Source organism: Sebastes fasciatus, chromosome 8, assembly GCF_043250625.1.
Source record: "Sebastes fasciatus isolate fSebFas1 chromosome 8, fSebFas1.pri, whole genome shotgun sequence".
Lineage (NCBI taxonomy): Eukaryota > Metazoa > Chordata > Actinopteri > Perciformes > Sebastidae > Sebastes > Sebastes fasciatus.
The window spans coordinates 35,494,610-35,514,538 of NC_133802.1; the positions used below are offsets into that span (position 1 = coordinate 35,494,610).

The 19,929-nt window shown below is 45.8% G+C and overlaps 1 protein-coding gene across 4 annotated transcripts in view; it reads right to left on the reverse strand.

Moving 5' to 3' along the window:
• Positions 1-19,929, reverse strand: part of dgkaa (diacylglycerol kinase, alpha a) — a 35,172-nt gene that overhangs the window by 581 nt on the left and 14,662 nt on the right. Inside the window, exons 2-24 of one of the 4 annotated variants that reach the window (XM_074645215.1) lie at positions 19,803-19,883; positions 19,318-19,394; positions 17,414-17,537; positions 16,864-16,938; positions 16,726-16,775; positions 16,559-16,633; positions 14,291-14,407; positions 12,365-12,482; positions 11,787-11,875; positions 11,578-11,697; positions 7,657-7,755; positions 6,324-6,398; positions 6,160-6,233; positions 5,009-5,083; positions 4,817-4,902; positions 4,602-4,691; positions 2,847-3,007; positions 2,693-2,757; positions 2,485-2,575; positions 2,165-2,351; positions 1,785-1,902; positions 1,549-1,609; positions 1-717 (exon numbers count right to left, since the gene is read on the reverse strand). The exon at positions 1-717 is cut by the window's left edge and continues 581 nt beyond it. In XM_074645215.1, coding sequence (XP_074501316.1) covers positions 637-717; positions 1,549-1,609; positions 1,785-1,902; positions 2,165-2,351; positions 2,485-2,575; positions 2,693-2,757; positions 2,847-3,007; positions 4,602-4,691; positions 4,817-4,902; positions 5,009-5,083; positions 6,160-6,233; positions 6,324-6,398; positions 7,657-7,755; positions 11,578-11,697; positions 11,787-11,875; positions 12,365-12,482; positions 14,291-14,407; positions 16,559-16,633; positions 16,726-16,775; positions 16,864-16,938; positions 17,414-17,537; positions 19,318-19,394; positions 19,803-19,878 — 2,184 coding nt within the window. In that variant the 5' untranslated portion in view covers positions 19,879-19,883 and the 3' untranslated portion in view covers positions 1-636. Of the gene's footprint in view, positions 718-1,548; positions 1,610-1,784; positions 1,903-2,164; positions 2,352-2,484; positions 2,576-2,692; positions 2,758-2,846; positions 3,008-4,601; positions 4,692-4,816; positions 4,903-5,008; positions 5,084-6,159; positions 6,234-6,323; positions 6,399-7,656; positions 7,756-11,112; positions 11,126-11,163; positions 11,184-11,577; positions 11,698-11,786; positions 11,876-12,364; positions 12,483-14,290; positions 14,408-16,558; positions 16,634-16,725; positions 16,776-16,863; positions 16,939-17,413; positions 17,538-19,317; positions 19,395-19,802; positions 19,884-19,929 lie in introns of those variants that run through there. The other 3 variants (XM_074645217.1, XM_074645219.1, XM_074645218.1) reach the window with 3 other exon arrangements.

Here is a 19,929-nt window from a genome sequence, read left to right on the forward strand (position 1 = left end):
CAGCGGCTCCCTGTGGATCTTTAAGAATGGAAATGAATGTTGAACTGTTTTTTTGTTTACATTTTCATTTGTATTTATCAATTGTTGTAGGTCTATGGTACGACGGTACGACGGAGTATTAGGGCCACATTGAGGGAAAAACAGAAATCTGAGGTTTAGAGAATAAAGTCATAATATTAGTATATATATAAAGTAGTAATTTTACGTGTTATTTTCTTTTTTTCTCGTAATATTCTGACTTTATTGTGTAAATCTCAGATGTTGTTTTCCCTCAATGTGACCCTAATACTCCGTAGTACATTGTCTCTTTGGCCCTCACTGCATTAGACTTATATACTATATACTTAAACTATAAACTGTGTTACCTTCATCACAATGACCACATGTTTTGCGGCTCCAGACAGATTTTTATTTTTATTTTTGCCTAAATTGGCTCTTTAGATAGTAAAGGTTGCTGAGGCCTGACCCCTGACCCCTGATCCCTGACCCCTGACCTCTGGGTTATGTGTTACACAGATGCACTTATCGTAACTTTATTATTCTACAACGTGCACATTCAGACTGATTTTATATCTTTAAAAAAGTCCCAGTCTTCTATTTACAGTAAACGAGAGCACGTCGCTGCTCTGAGCAGTTTCATTTGTAGGTGAAGAAGCCGGATGACTTTGCTTGAGGAGCCATCAACATCCGGGCCTGGTTCTTGTGAGTGATGTGGATCTGAAAAATAAAAATAAAGAAGTTAAATGTCCAGAAAATTATAATATAAATATAATATAAAAACATTTCTACATGAAAGGGAGAGTTCAGGTGTTTCTCAGTGTGGTTCTATGAGGTTCTGATCCATAGACAGTGTATTACTACAGTAGATGGAGGTTAAAGAGAGAGTTCAGGTGTTTCTCAGTGTGGTTCTATGAGGTTCTGATCCAGAGTCAGTGTATTACTACAGTAGATGGAGGTTAAAGAGAGAGTTCAGGTGTTTCTCAGTGTGGTTCTATGAGGTTCTGATCCAGAGTCAGTGTGTTACTACAGTAGATGGAGGTTAAAGAGAGAGTTCAGGTGTTTCTCAGTGTGGTTCTATGAGGTTCTGATCCATAGACAGTGTATTACTACAGTAGATGGAGGTTAAAGGGAGAGTTCAGGTGTTTCTCAGTGTGGTTCTATGAGGTTCTGATCCAGAGTCAGTGTGTTACTACAGTAGATGGAGGTTAAAGGGAGAGTTCAGGTGTTTCTCAGTGTGGTTCTATGAGGTTCTGATCCAGAGTCAGTGTATTACTACAGTAGATGGAGGTTAAAGGGAGAGTTCAGGTGTTTCTCAGTGTGGTTCTATGAGGTTCTGATCCAGAGTCAGTGTATTACTACAGTAGATGGAGGTTAAAGAGAGAGTTCAGGTGTTTCTCAGTGTGGTTCTATGAGGTTCTGATCCAGAGTCAGTGTGTTACTACAGTAGATGGAGGTTAAAGGGAGAGTTCAGGTGTTTCTCAGTGTGGTTCTATGAGGTTCTGATCCAGAGTCAGTGTGTTACTGCAGTAGATGGAGGATAGTATTCACCGTGCAGGGAGGCTGCATCCACGGCTCTCCGTCTATCTGCATCGGTAAGGCTTTCTTCACCCTGAAGGTGGAGCAGAGAGATCATGGAACAGAATCAATGAAGCTAACGAGTCATTAAAACAGCAGAGGATCATCCTCAGCTGCTGATCAGTCAACTACAACACATCATCATCCAGACTTCTAGGAGTCTAACGGGCCTTCAGAACCAGACGAGTCTCAACATGTCTGCTTCTCACCTGATGGTGATCTGGGATGTTTTGGCGAGCCTCACGGCGCTCTTAAGACCCGTGTATATCTGTCCCATCTCCATGGCTCCTTCAAGGCCGACCACCTCCAGTCGACAGTCACTGAGATCTGACAAGAACATGTTACTCATCCTCTGTTCTAATAAAGTTCTGATAGGCTGACTGCCCAGGACCGCTGAACACAGTGAACATGCATCCTCTCTACCAGCCAGCAGGGGGCAGCTCCTCTGGTTGTATAGTAGTCTATGAGGAAATGAGCCTACCTCTCACACAGCGCACCAGAGATAGATTAGAACAGACTAAATGTTGGCGTGTGAAAGCGCCCTGAATCTGGTCTGCCTCCTGGTTTAACTCCACCAAAGACCAAATACCTTGGGAGGTCACTTTCAGGATTTCTGGGTCGACGATCACCTCGGGCTCCTCCTGACTCGTCAGTCCCTTGGTGTCCCCTTTTTTGGTTTCACCCCACAGGTTGGAGCCGCCGTGCATGCTGGGAATGTTTAGGACAGCAACGCCTTCTAGAGAGAGGCCACTGAGATCCAGCGGAGTACCGCAGCACTGAAGAAGAGACCAGGTCAAACATCAGTACTGGAGTGATTCCACAGTTCACTACTCTGGTCCGGAGACTAAATACAAACATGCAAAGATGATGAAGATGATGAAGATGATGAAGCTGAAGCTGCGTTCTCACCTCGATTGTTAGACTTTCGTTCAGTTTCTTGCAGGAAGCAGAGATGGTTTCTGAAGTGGCAAATTCAAAATACCACAGCTTGTTCTTCATCCTGTAATCATAAAGCAGAGTGTGATGTTTTCAGGTTGAAGTGATAATTCATTTTCACAGAACATTTTCTCCTGTTATCACACACACACTAGACACTAATAATATGTTGAACTGGTACCTGCTGTTAAATTTCTGGGGATGTTTCTCCCTCATGGTGTGGAAGCGGTGGGCGATGGAGGCGTCCTGTCAGCACAACACAGAAATGATCCAATCACAAACCTGTAAAAATAATCCCTTCCTCTGGTGTGACGACGTATTCCTGAGAAACTCACAACGCCAATAGAGAAGTAGTTGTTGATGATTTCGTAGGGCACCGGGTCGCCCTTCTCCTGGTTCTCATCTGGGATGACCTGCACACTCCAGCGGTCCATCAGAACCTCCGAGCTCCCCTCGATGTCTTTAAGAATACGACTCAGATCCTCGCCGTCGTATCCTTCAAACACATGAAGCAGATAGCAGGTCAACAGGAGACGTCACATAGAAGAGGTGAACATCATCTGAAAGCTGGAACCTGAAGATTAATCTGATTAAAATAAAACAAATCTTTAGAGTGTATCAGGGTTTAGAACATGATGATAGAAGTATATGATGGTCATCCCCATGCTCTATTAGGTCTCAGAAGATGTTGGGTTGATTCCATTTATTACACAGATTTGGTGCTAAATTGAACCATTTTTTTACCAACTGGAGAATTAATAAAAATGATCAATAATCCCTCCAAAATACCACATTAAGACACCAAGACCTCGAGGAACACCAGAGAAAAAGACATGCTGTGATTTGGTATCAAAAACTTTTGACATTTGGAGATTTCTGCATTTTTCGGTGATTGGATGGCGAACAGAAACCCACTTATTGTCAATCTAGCTAGGAAAGCCATCCATCCTCTGAATGCTCTAGGTCTCTAGTTTGATCCATCCATCCTCTGAATGCTCTAGGTCTCTAGTCTGATTCATCCATCCTCTGAATGCTCTAGGTCTCTAGTCTGATCCATCCATCCTCTGAATGCTCTAGGTCTCTAGTCTGATCCATCCATCCTCTGAATGCTCTAGGTCTCTAGTCTGATCCATCCATCCTCTGAATGCTCTAGGTCTCTAGTCTGATCCATCCATCCTCTGAATGCTCTAGGTCTCTAGTCTGATCCATCCATCCTCTGAATGCTCTAGGTCTCTAGTCTGATCCATCCATCCTCTGAATGCTCTGGGTCTCTAGTCTGATTCATCCATCCTCTGAATGCTCTAGGTCTCTAGTCTGATCCATCCATCCTCTGAATGCTCTAGGTCTCTAGTTTGATCCATCCATCCTCTGAATGCTCTAGGTCTCTAGTTTGATCCATCCATCCTCTGAATGCTCTAGGTCTCTAGTCTGATCCATCCATCCTCTGAATGCTCTAGGTCTCTAGTTTGTGTCTGTAAAGTTTCATGAGGCTGTGATTATCCTAGAGGTCACTACAGGTCATTTTATACAGGGAGGTCAATGAAATGTCTCCTATGGGGACTAACATCATCACACATGAATCCAGTTGGGCTCATTGGATCCACCAGAGTCTCAGCTTTACAGTGAGACACAATTTATGGGATTCAAGACTGTTTAGGGACCCCAGTATGCAGAAATATTCAAACACACCATTTTAGAATAGGAGACAATAACACATTTAAACTGCATGTGATGATCATAAAGTGGGCATGTCTGTAAAGAGGAGACTCGTTGGTACCCAGAGAACCCATTTACATTCACGCATCTTTCCTCGCCAAAATTTAGCCTAACTTCGTGACACATGACACGGTTGGTGCCGATGGCCTCCTTAGATTTACTAGTTTCCTATGATACCAGAACCTTCACTCTGGCTCTAACACTGAGCCGCTACAGCCTCTTAAAGACAGTAGCGTTGGTCGGGATCGCCGGGTCTCACACACACACACACACACACACACACACACACACACACACACACACATCAACAGAGCACACGCAGCAAGCCGTTTCATTATTTTCATAATCAGAGAACACTCTTCTTTATTTCTCACCTCCTCCCCATCGCAGACATCGTGCGAGGTCATTTCCTGTGCCCAGAGGAAGCACGGCGACAGGTGGCCGCACCAACGGATCGGCTTTGTCTGACAGCATGAAAGAGGGAAAAGAAGGAGAAGCAAACAGGAAGTGCGTCACAACGATGTTCAGCAGAAGCTCACGGTGTGGAAGCTCACGCGTGTCTTCTTCTAGTGATCCATCAACCTCTCACCTATGGCGTCTAGAATCCAGCCAACGGTGCCGTCTCCTCCGCACACCAAGATCCTGTAATCCTGCAGATGTCTGAAGAAGCTCAGTCTGAAAGAGAGATGATGGAGCTTCACGTCTACAGGACACTGTGGGCAGTCTAATATCTAGCTAAAATCTATTTCCATTTATAATATCTGTTGTACCAGATACTCACCCTGGTCCAGGTCCGCCATTCGAAAGGTTGTTTACCTGCCGTGGATTCAGTAAATACTGGAATTTATGCAGGACTCTGAAATGCATAAAATCAGGCTAAACAATGTGCACGTATTAGACATCTATTTCTTCTAGAGCTGTCAAAGTTAACGTGATTATAACGAGTTAACGCAAATTCATTTTAACGACACTAATTTCTTTAACGCAACTTGTGATTTTTAGGTCGTACAGCTCAGTTTTACAGCTAGAGGGAAGCTACTGGTATCATCTGAAACTCATCGGATCATCGGGTATCGGGTCCAATACTGTGCTCATGTACTCGTACTCACAAAACGCCTCCGATACAACGGCACCGATACCACTTTACGGTGGTGCGCCCGACCCCGCTGGGCCGGGATCTCGCCTCAGCCGGCGCGCGCCGACCCTCACTTCCATTGCGCAACGAAGTTTTGCTTGCACCCTCTGACTCGCGCGTGTGTTAGACTCCTTGGTCCGTGTTTCAAGACGGGTCGGTTGGGCCGCAGACATCACCGCAGACCCCTGGCACTGGCACTGAGGACAGTCCGCCCCGGTTGACAGTCGCACCGGGAGCAGAGAGCCCCGTCACGGTGCGATGAGGTCCGTGCGGGGAGCGCTGTAAAGCTGCAACCGAGAGCCACCTTCGCCCCGAACATTTCCAAGCCGACCTAGAGCCGGTGGCGGAGCTACGCCTCGTATGCGGGACTCCCCAGCACGCCGTGTGTCGCTCACACCCTCCAGCTGGCTGTTAACGAGGGTCTTTAGGCACAGAGAAGTACTCGTATCGGTACTCGGTATCAGAGAGTACCCAAATGTAAGTACTTGTACTGGGTCTGAATGAAGTGGTATCGGTGCATCCCTACTAAATAACACTCAGTTCTGCTAAATGTAGTTCCTGTGAGGGTTTCTGGATCAATATCTGTCATTGTTTTGTATTGTTAATTGATTTACAATCATAAATATATACATAAATGTGCATAAAGCAGCATATTTGTCCACTCCCATGTTGATAAGAGGATTAAATACTTGACTAATCTCCCTTTAAGGAACATTTAGAACAGATAAATGTGTGATTATCTTTCTATTAATGATTATTTTAATGGACTGACAGCTCTCATTTCTTTGTTCACTCACCTCTCTCCCTGTTTGCCGCCACTCTTAGGGTTGACGAACACTAGCAGAGGATGGGTGTTTGGCACGGGGCTGATCTGTTCAATAAAACAAATAGATTTACTGTCCATGCAGACAAATCAGATCCTCACTGTAAACACTGTATCGATGATGAAAGGATGAAAAACCTGAAGCACTTGTCCATCAGGAGTCGTGTAGAGCTCGCTGTCATCCGTTGAGCCGGAGCAGCCGTTCGGTCTCTCCTTCACCGACCGAGACAGGAAGACATCCATTAAACCAAAGAACATATCATCGACCCCACAACCTTCTGAGGACAAAGAGACATCTCTACACACTAGGGGTGGAACGGTTCACAAAACTCACGGTTGGGTTCATATCACGGTTTTCGGTTCGGTTCGGTACATATCTGTTCCAGCGAGGAGGTCTGGTTCTGATTTCAACATGCTTCTCATTTATTTGGCAAAAATAAGTTAACAAATGTTTCCCTTAACAAAAGTAAGGCTTACATAAGGAACATCAACTCTTCTTCATTGTCAAATCTTAATTGAAAGAATCATCTTCTACAGTAATTAGTGCAAACAAAACATGCATCTTTGTTATTTTCATATAAATATGATGTCATTATAGACTAAGGCCATCAACATACATTGAAGCAGAAGCTCAACCAGAACTACTAAACAACGTGGCTTATTATCTCCCACTCACTCAACAGCAGCTCATTGGTCAGAACTCTGACTAGAACAGTTAAGGCACTCAAATACTGACATACTGTCAATAAGAATAAATCAATTACAAAAATAAAAATACAAATGTCTGTAATGTAAATGTAATGTTCCACCTTAAATCCTCAACTGCTGCTTCTGCTAGTTTAAATATATATATATATATATACGTGAAGGCTCACGCTCTTTGACCATCTGCTTTAATTCTGTATAGTTTATGATGGAGTGATGTCGTATATGCAGCGATAAACTCTCTTATAGCATCAGATATGACTTTGTCACAATGTGAGTCTGCAGGAGGAGGCTGTCTGAACGCTGTGGGGGGGAACTGACTCGGTCCAGTCTGCTTTTGTTTCGCTCCGCTGATCGACACGGTCGGTTGATGCCGCCATAATTAAATGTTTCAGGTGTCCACATATAAACCCGACTTCAGTTGAACCGTGTCGGCGTGCAGTTTGACACAACTGGTTGTCAGTTTAGCTCGACTATCCTGAGCTACTGGGCGCTACACTGCTGATATCATTCCTGCTGCGCTGCCAGAACTTTACAGGTCAAACTCACGCTCCAGAGTTTCTGTTCTGCGTGTTTGAGTAGTCGACATGAACAGCTGTTTGGGTAACGGCGAACCGAAAGGATGTCACGGACCGAACCGAACGTCCTGAACCGAATGGTTCGGATCAAATACACAAACCGTTCCAACCCTACTATACACCAAACCTGGTTCTGGTTCTGTACCTTTATAACAGGATATATGTTAGTGTTGGTTCTGGTTCTGTACCTTTATAACAGGATATATGGCCCAGGGAGGCAGGATGTGGTCTCTGAGGGGTCCACAGGTACACTGTGTTGGCTCCTGGTCTGCACACTCATCATGACGCTGTACAACACAAACAATAACACCACACACAGTGTTATAAACTGTATAGAAACCAGTCCTCACCATGGTGTAACACCACACACAGTGTTATAAACTGTATAGAGTTCAGTCCTCACCATGGTGTAACACCACACACAGTGTTATAAACTGTATAGAGTTCAGTCCTCACCATGGTGTAACACCACACACAGTGTTATAAACTGTATAGAGTTCAGTCCTCACCATGGTGTAACACCACGCAGTGTTATAAACTGTATAGAGTTGTCCTCACCATGGTGTAACACCACACAGTGTTATAAACTGTATAGAGACCAGTCCTCACCATGGTGTAACACCACGCAGTGTTATAAACTGTATAGAGTTGTCCTCACCATGGTGTAACACCACACACAGTGTTATAAACTGTATAGAGTTCAGTCCTCACCATGGTGTAACACCACACACAGTGTTATAAACTGTATAGAGTTCAGTCCTCACCATGGTGTAACACCACAGTGTTATAAACTGTATAGAGTTCAGTCCTCACCATGGTGTAACACCACACACAGTGTTATAAACTGTATAGAGTTCAGTCCTCACCATGGTGTAACACCACACACAGTGTTATAAACTGTATAGAGTTCAGTCCTCACCATGGTGTAACACCACGCAGTGTTATAAACTGTATAGAGTTGTCCTCACCATGGTGTAACACCACACAGTGTTATAAACTGTATAGAGACCAGTCCTCACCATGGTGTAACACCACGCAGTGTTATAAACTGTATAGAGTTGTCCTCACCATGGTGTAACACCACACACAGTGTTATAAACTGTATAGAGTTCAGTCCTCACCATGGTGTAACACCACACACAGTGTTATAAACTGTATAGAGTTCAGTCCTCACCATGGTGTAACACCACAGTGTTATAAACTGTATAGAGTTCAGTCCTCACCATGGTGTAACACCACACACAGTGTTATAAACTGTATAGAGTTCAGTCCTCACCATGGTGTAACACCACACACAGTGTTATAAACTGTATAGAGTTCAGTCCTCACCATGGTGTAACACCACGCAGTGTTATAAACTGTATAGAGTTGTCCTCACCATGGTGTAACACCACACAGTGTTATAAACTGTATAGAGACCAGTCCTCACCATGGTGTAACACCACGCAGTGTTATAAACTGTATAGAGTTGTCCTCACCATGGTGTAACACCACACACAGTGTTATAAACTGTATAGAGTTCAGTCCTCACCATGGTGTAACACCACACACAGTGTTATAAACTGTATAGAGTTCAGTCCTCACCATGGTGTAACACCACAGTGTTATAAACTGTATAGAAACCAGTCCTCACCATGGTGTAACACCACACACAGTGTTATAAACTGTATAGAGTTCAGTCCTCACCATGGTGTAACACCACACACAGTGTTATAAACTGTATAGAGTTCAGTCCTCACCATGGTGTAACACCACACACAGTGTTATAAACTGTATAGAGTTCAGTCCTCACCATGGTGTAACACCACAGTGTTATAAACTGTATAGAAACCAGTCCTCACCATGGTGTAACACCACACACAGTGTTATAAACTGTATAGAGTTCAGTCCTCACCATGGTGTAACACCAGTGTTATAAACTGTATAGAAACCAGTCCTCACCATGGTGTAACACCACACACAGTGTTATAAACTGTATAGAGTTCAGTCCTCACCATGGTGTAACACCACACACAGTGTTATAAACTGTATAGAGTTCAGTCCTCACCATGGTGTAACACCACACACAGTGTTATAAACTGTATAGAGTTCAGTCCTCACCATGGTGTAACACCACAGTGTTATAAACTGTATAGAAACCAGTCCTCACCATGGTGTAACACCACACACAGTGTTATAAACTGTATAGAGTTCAGTCCTCACCATGGTGTAACACCAGTGTTATAAACTGTATAGAAACCAGTCCTCACCATGGTGTAACACCACAGTGTTATAAACTGTATAGAGTTCAGTCCTCACCATGGTGTAACACCACACACAGTGTTATAAACTGTATAGAGTTCAGTCCTCACCATGGTGTAACACCACACACAGTGTTATAAACTGTATAGAGTTCAGTCCTCACCATGGTGTAACACCACACACAGTGTTATAAACTGTATAGAGTTCAGTCCTCACCATGGTGTAACACCACAGTGTTATAAACTGTATAGAAACCAGTCCTCACCATGGTGTAACACCACACACAGTGTTATAAACTGTATAGAGTTCAGTCCTCACCATGGTGTAACACCACACACAGTGTTATAAACTGTATAGAGTTCAGTCCTCACCATGGTGTAACACCACGCAGTGTTATAAACTGTATAGAGTTGTCCTCACCATGGTGTAACACCACGCACAGTGTTATAAACTGTATAGAGACCAGTCCTCACCATGGTGTAACACCACAGTGTTATAAACTGTATAGAGTTCAGTCCTCACCATGGTGTAACACCACACACAGTGTTATAAACTGTATAGAGTTCAGTCCTCACCATGGTGTAACACCACACACAGTGTTATAAACTGTATAGAGTTCAGTCCTCACCATGGTGTAACACCACAGTGTTATAAACTGTATAGAGTTCAGTCCTCACCATGGTGTAACACCACACACAGTGTTATAAACTGTATAAAGACCAGCACTCACCATGGTGTAACACCACAGTGTTATAAACTGTATAGAGACCAGTCCTCACCATGGTGTAACACCACACACAGTGTTATAAACTGTATAGAGTTCAGTCCTCACCATGGTGTAACACCACAGTGTTATAAACTGTATAGAGTTCAGTCCTTACCATGGTGTAACACCACACAGTGTTATAAACTGTATAGAGTTCAGTCCTCACCATGGTGTAACACCACGCACAGTGTTATAAACTGTATAGAGTTCAATCCTCACCATGGTGTAACACCACGCACAGTGTTATAAACTGTATAGAGTTCAGTCCTCACCATGGTGTAACACCACAGTGTTATAAACTGTATAGAGTTCAGTCCTCACCATGGTGTAACACCACACACAGTGTTATAAACTGTATAGAGACCAGTCCTCACCATGGTGTAACACCACACATAGTGTTATAAACTGTATAGAGTTCAGTCCTAACCATGGTGTAACACCACACACAGTGTCATAAACTGTATAGAGACCAGTCCTAACCATGGTGTAACACCACACACAGTGTCGTAAACTGTATAGAGATCAGTCCTAACCATGGTGTAACACCACACAGTGTTATAAACTGTATAGAGTTCAGTCCTAACTATGGTGTAACACCACACACAGTGTTATAAACTGTATAGAGACCAGTCCTCACCATGGTGTGACACCACACAGTGTTATAAACTGTATAGAGACCAGTCCTCACCATGGTGTGACACCACACACAGTGTTATAAACTGTATAGAGACCAGTCCTCACCATGGTGTGACACCACACAGTGTTATAAACTGTATAGAGACCAGTCCTCACCATGGTGTGACACCACACACAGTGTTATAAACTGTATAGAGACCAGTCCTCACCATGGTGTGACACCACACAGTGTTATAAACTGTATAGAGACCAGTCCTCACCATGGTGTGACACCACACAGTGTTATAAACTGTATAGAGACCAGTCCTCACCATGGTGTGACACCACACACAGTGTTATAAACTGTATAGAGACCAGTCCTCACCATGGTGTGACACCACACAGTGTTATAAACTGTATAGAGACCAGTCCTCACCATGGTGTGACACCACACAGTGTTATAAACTGTATAGAGACCAGTCCTCACCATGGTGTGACACCACACACAGTGTTTGCCCGTTAAGCCTTGAAAGCTCTTGATCTTCTTCTGGCACTTTTCACACTTCCTGGAGTCACAGTTCCCGCTCACCCAGTCGTGCGCTGAAAGCTGAAATGTGGGATGAATGTTTTAACATAAGAGACTCAGGATGTGGTCTAATATAGACTGTACATGTTGTCATGGAGACGCTGGCTTACCCCCGTGTCTTTCTTGGACTTCACATACGTCCTGGTGCAGGGCGCCGGGTTCCTGTTAGCACAGCGGCCGTGGACGGTGTACTTACAGCCTGCACAGCGGCACACATGGCGTCACATGATGTTTACAGAGCATACAATTAAAACTGACAGAGAAAGATCCAGTCTGATTAATGTGGCCCTCTTGTGGCGGGTTCAGTCTGATTAATGTGGCCCTCTTGTGGCCAGTTCAGTCTGATTAATGTGGCCCTCTTGTGATGGATTCAGTCTGATTAATGTGGCCCTCTTGTGGCGGGTTCAGTCTGATTAATGTGGCCCTCTTGTGGCGGGTTCAGTCTGATTAATGTGGCCCTCTTGTGGCGGGTTCAGTCTGATAAATGTGGCCCTCTTGTGGCGGGTTCAGTCTGATAAATGTGGCCCTCTTGTGGCAGGTTCAGTCTGATTAATGTGGCTCTCTTGTGATGGGTTCAGTCTGATTAATGTGGCCCTCTTGTGGTGGGTTCAGTCTGATAAATGTGACCCTCTTGTGGTGGGTTCAGTCTGATTAATGTGGCCCTCTTGTGGTGGGTTCAGGTACTCACAGGTGCAGCACAGTCCCTGTTTCCTCAGACCCAGCAGCATGCTCTGGCACACGTTGCAGTAAGCGGGCCTGTTGAAGTGTTTCATCCTCCAGAGGTGCTGCCCGTCCTTCTGGGTCATCTGGTCGGTGCAGACAGAGAACATGTGGACAGAAGAATCAATGCAACAGAAGCAGCTTCTATTTGTTGCCTTTGTTAAACGTTGGGTTAAACATCACCGGCCCTCTCATAAAGACACTGTGGGCACGGCGTTGAATTTCACAGTTGTTTTTCACACCCACTCGTGACTAACCTCGCCGTAATGAGACTGCTGATTATGCAGCAGCGGCTCCACATATCATGTGTTCTGCAGCACCACGGAGATTTAAACCAACACCGACTATAATCTCAAATTCTCAACGCGAGATTATAAGGTTGCTTTCAATCTGTTTACCGGCGCTTTTATCCGGATTACACAGTGAAATGGTGATGCATCAGCCTGTCACTGACTGCATGAGGCAGAGCGAGTGTGGGGCGGGGGGGGCTGAATTCATGCACCCTGGGCTTCAAATGTCCATTGGTGGCTAGAAATAGCCTGAGGGGAAGGCCCCAGCATTGTTGTAGAGGCCAAACCCAGATGCAGAGTCCAGGCCACGGTTTCAGAGCGCCACAGAGGGCGAGCCTTCCGACAGTATGAAGCTTTTAAACAAAACCCAACAACACACAACTGATCTGTCCTCGCTTTAAGACAACCGTTCTTATGTATACACCCAACATTACACTGATTCATTCCTTTAGTCAAAGATAGGGCCTCAACATGGCTGCTTCTTGCAGGCACTTAGTTAAAGGGCTGGTCCATCTCCTTCTGTTACGGGTTTTTCACTCAGCCGTTAGCAGACAGCAGTGACGCAAGTTAGCACAGTAAGCTAATCAATAAGGTTATCAATAATGTGAACGCTAGCACTAGCTGAGTTAACGTTAGCTGTGATCAGTTTGGTAATAACTGAAAAGGGATGGTACGAATATTTGAAGTGGGGTTGTATGTATACTCCCGTGTTCTTCTGAGAGGTAAAATGGATGTTTTATGAATGGAGTCTGGTGGCTGTGAAGAGAGCGATATAACAGCTTCAGTTCCCCGTCAGAGAGGGCTGTCTGACGGCGAGGTGAAGCGGCCGTCTGACGGCGAGGTGAAGCGGCCGTCTGACGGCGAGGTGAAGCGGCCGACTGACGGCGAGGTGAAGCGGCCGTCTGACGGCGAGGTGAAGCGGCCGACTGACGGCGAGGTGAAGCGGCCGTCTGACGGCGAGGTGAAGCGGCCGACTGACGGCGAGGTGAAGCGGCCGACTGACGGCGAGGTGAAGCGGCCGTCTGACGGCGAGGTGAAGCGGCCGACTGACGGCGAGGTGAAGCGGCCGTCTGACGGCGAGGTGAAGCGGCCGACTGACGGCGAGGTGAAGCGGCCGTCTGACGGCGAGGTCATATTTTGATTCTAAAACAAACTTTGACCAAAATGTGAATGTTTGGATTTGAAAATAAGGAACAATACTGGGAAGTTCAGAAAGATATAATAATAATAATAATAATAATAATAATAATAATAATAATAATAATAATAATAGTAATAATAATATTAATGATGATAATAATAATAATGGAGCCGCTCTTTAATTCCATTAGTCAGATAGAGGGCCTACAGACTGCTGTTTGATGCAGGTACTCAGTTAAATGTGGGCAGAGATTGTGCAGAGTAAATGGAAAACGTTGAAGCACTCTGATGGTGCAGAGCTGACATCACCACACCCTGTAAACACTGAGTCGGCAGAAAGGCCCTTATAGACGGCGAGGGGGCGAAGGACAGAGGAGAGGCACGCCAAGTCGACGTTTTACAAGAGCAGTAAAAGGAGGTTTTACCACCTGCTGTAAAAATGAGAGATATGTGAGTTAAAGTACCTTCAGACCCAACAACACCAGCAGGGGAACGTTGTTCATGCCTCCCTCCACCCACTCCTCCAGAGACACCGTACCGCTGCTGTCAGCATCGATGGCCGTCATCATGTCCTTCAGAACCTGATGAAAGCACATCCAGTCAGCACACCAGCCTCTATCAGCTGTTCTCTGAAACTACTCATGTGTGGGAATTAGTTTACAATCCACTTATACTGTAGGTATACTGTAGATTCTACAGTATACCTACAGTACACCTACAGTACACTGTAGGTGTACTGTAGGTGTACTGTAGGTGTATAGATGCATCTATACGTAGGGCTGAGTCTATAGGTAGGGTTGAGTCTATACGTATGGATGAGTCTATACGTAGGGCTGAGTCTATACGTATGGATGAGTCTATACGTATGGATGAGTCTATACGTAGGGCTGAGTCTATACGTATGGATGAGTCTATACGTAGGGATGAGTCTATACGTAGGGCTGAGTCTACGTAGGGATGAGTCTATACGTAGGGCTGAGTCTATACGTATGGATGAGTCTATACGTAGGGCTGAGTCTATACGTAGGGATGAGTCTATACATAGGGCTGAGTCTATACGTAGGGATGAGTCTATACGTAGGGCTGAGTCTATACGTAGGGATGAGTCTATACGTAGGGATGAGTCTATACCTAGGGCTGAGTCTATACGTATGGATGAGTCTATACGTATGGATGAGTCTATACGTAGGGCTGAGTCTATACGTAGGGATGAGTCTATACGTAGGGATGAGTCTATACGTAGGGCTGAGTCTATACGTAGGGATGAGTCTATACATAGGGCTGAGTCTATACGTAGGGCTGAGTCTATACCTAGGGCTGAGTCTATACATAGGGATGAGTCTATACGTAGGACTGAGTCTATACGTATGGATGAGTCTATACGTAGGGCTGAGTCTATACGTAGGGCTGAGTCTATACGTAGGGATGAGTCTATACGTAGGGCTGAGTCTATACGTAGGGCTGAGTCTATACGTAGGGCTGAGTCTATACGTAGGGCTGAGTCTATACGTATGGATGAGTCTATACGTAGGGCTGAGTCTATACGTAGGGATGAGTCTATACGTAGGGCTGAGTCTATACGTAGGGCTGAGTCTATACGTATGGATGAGTCTATACGTAGGGCTGAGTCTATACGTATGGATGAGTCTATACGTATGGATGAGTCTATACGTAGGGCTGAGTCTATACGTATGGATGAGTCTATACGTAGGGATGAGTCTATACGTAGGGCTGAGTCTATACGTATGGATGAGTCTATACGTAGGGCTGAGTCTATACGTAGGGCTGAGTCTATACGTAGGGCTGAGTCTATACGTAGGGCTGAGTCTATACGTATGGATGAGTCTATACGTAGGGCTGAGTCTATACGTAGGGATGAGTCTATACGTAGGGCTGAGTCTATACGTAGGGCTGAGTCTATACGTATGGATGAGTCTATACGTAGGGCTGAGTCTATATGTATGGATGAGTCTATACGTAGGGATGAGTCTATACGTAGGGCTGAGTCTATATGTATGGATGAGTCTATACGTAGGGATGAGTCTATACGTAGGGCTGAGTCTATACGTATGGATGAGTCTATACGTAGGGATGAGTCTATACGTAGGGATGAGTCTATACGTAGGGCTGAGTCTATACGTAGGGATGAGTCTATACGTAGGGATGAGTCTATACGTAGGGCTGAGTCTATACGTATGGATGAGTCTATACGTAGGGATGAGTCTATACGTAGGGCTGAGTCTATACGTAGGGCTGAGTCTATACGTAGGGATGAGTCTATACGTAGGGCTGAGTCTATACGTAGGGCTGAGTCTATACGTAGGGATGAGTCTATACGTAGGGCTGAGTCTATACGTATGGATGAGTCTATACGTAGGGCTGAGTCTATACGTAGGGCTGAGTCTATACGTATGGATGAGTCTATACGTAGGGCTGAGTCTATATGTATGGATGAGTCTATACGTAGGGATGAGTCTATACGTAGGGCTGAGTCTATACGTATGGATGAGTCTATACGTAGGGCTGAGTCTATACGTAGGGCTGAGTCTATATGTATGGATGAGTCTATACGTAGGGATGAGTCTATACGTAGGGCTGAGTCTATACGTATGGATGAGTCTATACGTATGGATGAGTCTATACGTAGGGCTGAGTCTATACGTATGGATGAGTCTATACGTAGGGCTGAGTCTATATGTATGGCGTGTACAGGCTTTGGTTGTGGGATTTACCGGCCTCAGCTCTGACACGTCCCATCCCAGGTACTCTGCAGCGTGCATCATCTGAGCGATGATCCGATCCACTTCCTGTTTGAACAACAACAACAACAACAGACTCGTTTCAGCGCTGGAGGCCGGCGTGATGACACTTCTTCAAAGGAAACATTTCCTCCACTCACAGAGCTGTCGAGGACTCCGTTGCCGTCCCTGTCATAGAGCTTGAAAGCAACTGAAGAGAGAGAAGGAAATGAAAGTGGAAGTTGTGGATGAAGTCAGTCATCTCTCACATCATATCAGAGAAGAAACAGAGGACTCACACTCCAGCTTGTCCCTGGGCTGTCCGTCCTCCAGCAGAGAGAAGTAACACGAGACATCCTTCAGAAAGACCTCCTCTACAGGAGAGAGAGACAGAGAGAGAGACAGAGAGAGAGACAGAGAGGAGAGAGAGAGAGAGACAGAGAGAGAGACAGAGAGAGAGACAGAGAGAGAGAGAGAGAGAGAGAGACAGAGAGAGAGACAGAGAGAGAGACAGAGAGAGAGAGAGAGAGAGAGAGAGAGAGAGAGAGAGAGAGACAGAGAGAGAGACAGAGAGAGAGACAGAGAGAGAGACAGAGAAGAGAGAGAGAGAGAGAGAGACAAGAGAGAGAGAGAGAGAGAGACAGAGAGAGAGACAGAGAGAGAGACAGAGAGAGAGAGAGAGAGAGAGAGAGAGAGAGAGACAGAGAGAGAGAGAGAGAGAGAGAGAGACAGAGAGAGAGACAGAGAGAGAGAGACAGACAGAGAGAGAGAGAGAGCATGTCTGACCATGAGGTGATAGATGAATGTAGACTGATGTGAGCTGAGTTAATCGGTGCTGTGTGATCTCACTGTCTTCCTGGACGGGTTCAGAGTTCTGGAAGGAGCGGAAGAGTCTCTGGCAGAGATCCACGGGGAAGTCCTCCACCCCTAGATACGTCTTCAGGAAGAGACGGAAGCCTTCTTCATTGATGCACTGGGGGGGGATGAATGGGACAGTCACATTCTGTTTACAGTGTAATGTTTTAACTCGACAATGTCTTGTTAACAGCTTCACCTGTGTCCGTTAAGTCAACTAAAGTCAGCGTCCTGTTGCTGGCGCTTGTGCTCGCTCTACATAGACATGAAGGAGCATCGCTCAACACAGTGAGGAGACACACGTCAGCTAAAAGCACAATATCACTCTATATTTCAGCTGCTTGGCAGTAATGTTAGCTGACCAGACCAAGGTCTCTCCATGAATCACTGCTGATCCTAGTGTTGGCTTTTCCCGCCTCAGCCTCCCGACCGCGGCCGGAGGGAACGGGGGAGACAAGACCAGGTCTCTGTCTGTCCTGGTCTCGGTCTGTCCTGGTCTCTGTCATCATCACCTGATGATGCGCTACAGGAGTAACGAGCACCAGTCCCTTGATAACGGTGAACCACAAACCCAGTTCTTCTTGTTCATTATTATTATTATATTATATATAAATGTCTCCAGGACCGGAGTCTCTGCTCCTCTGCTCCTCTGCCTGCCTTCACTCACACACCGTGCTCCTTCTCTCTCTCTCTCTCTCTCCACCTCTCACGTGCATGCTGCTCACTCCACACTGCAGAAGAGTTAGTTTAGCTCTGAGAATATCTAGTGAATGTTCAGTGGACGTTTGTGCAGAAATAACTGCTGCAGCTCCTCCAGACCAACAGAGGTTTCCCGTGTCTTGTGAAGTGACGGGGCTCCGCAGAGAGAAACGTTATCGTCTCCGACCAAAACTCCGGCGTCTCCCCCGTTCCCTCCGGCCGCGGTCGGGAGGCTGAGGCAGGAAAAGCCAACACTAGGATCAGCATTGATTCATGGAGAGACCTTGGTCTGGTCAGCTAACATTACTGCCAAGCAGCTGGAATATAGAGTGATATTGTGCTTTTAGCTGACGTGTGTCTCCTCACTGTGTTGAGTGATGCTCCTTCATGTCTATGTAGAGCGAGCACAAGCGCCAGCAACAGGACGCTGACTTTAGTTGACTTAACGGCCACAGGTGAAGCTGTTAACAAGACATTTAGGATTCTTATAAACAGTCCCTTTAACTAGAACTTTATGTTTTATATTTATGTTTTCTCTCATTAAATACAAAAACATTTCCTTCATTATCTAATTAAAGCGTCTGCAGCCCAACGACCCGTTAGGACCGACTGCAGCTGCTTCCTGCTCTGAGTAGTCGGCAGCTCCGACAGCACCGGGAACATCTAATTCATCCTTTGAGCTTCCGTTGCACGCCATTCAGCACGCCATTCAGCACGCCGCTCAGCACGCCGGTCAGCACGCCATTCAGCACGCCATTCAGCACGCCGCTCACCACGCCGCTCAGCACGCCATTCAGCACGCCGGTCAGCACGCCGCTCAGCACGCCGCTCAGCACGGCGCTCAGCGCGCCGCTCAGCACACCGCTCAGCACGCCGCTTAGCACAGCCTCACTGCATGGGCTAAACTAAGGAGGTAATTTACATCTGCAGCTTCACTCCACTGCGCTGCAGACAGCTGATCAACATGATCGACGGTGTGAAGACAGCTGATCAACATGATCGATGGTCTGAATCAGGATCATTAACTAACGGATCAATAGGTATAAATCAGAAGCTCATTTCTCATTAAGCTGCTGCTCTGAGAGACAGAACTCTGTCTGGTCATGTGGTCGCTGACATCACTGGGACGGAGTTCTGGACCTGATGGCGAGCAGCAGGACACGCCGTCCCGTCCCGTCCCGTCCCCCCACCCCCCTCACCTCTCCATGTCTGTGCCGGGCCAGATCGCCATCTGCATCAAACTCCCTCAGGACGTCCTTCACCTTCACACTGCAGTCTGCAAACAGAGACACACACAGGGACACATGGACACACACATGGACACACAGGGACACACAGGGACACACAGGGACGTCTCACATGTTGACTTTAAGACATCTTGTATCACTCTGCTGGACGTCACCATCATACAGTAGATTACACAGTGAATATAGATAATATATATAATATAGATAATATATGTAATATAGATAACATAGATAATATAGATAATGTATATAACATAGATAATATATGTAATATGTATAATATATATAATACAGATTTATCTGCAGAAACAGAGTTTGTCCGCCTGCAGCCTCTTCTAGATGTGACACACCGTGAGCGAGTGTAAATGAGTGTGTGTGTGGGTGGAAGTGGAAGTGGAGGGGGGGGGCGTTAAGCCTTCCTGCCCGTCTGTACTCACATTCGATGTAGTGCTGTAGCTGGATGAAGTCGACAGGGTTCAGCTCCTTTACCTCTGGGTGTGTGGGGGTGGACATGGTGCCTGGAACAGTGAGACAGAGACGCAGAGAGAACAGAGAAGAGAGGAG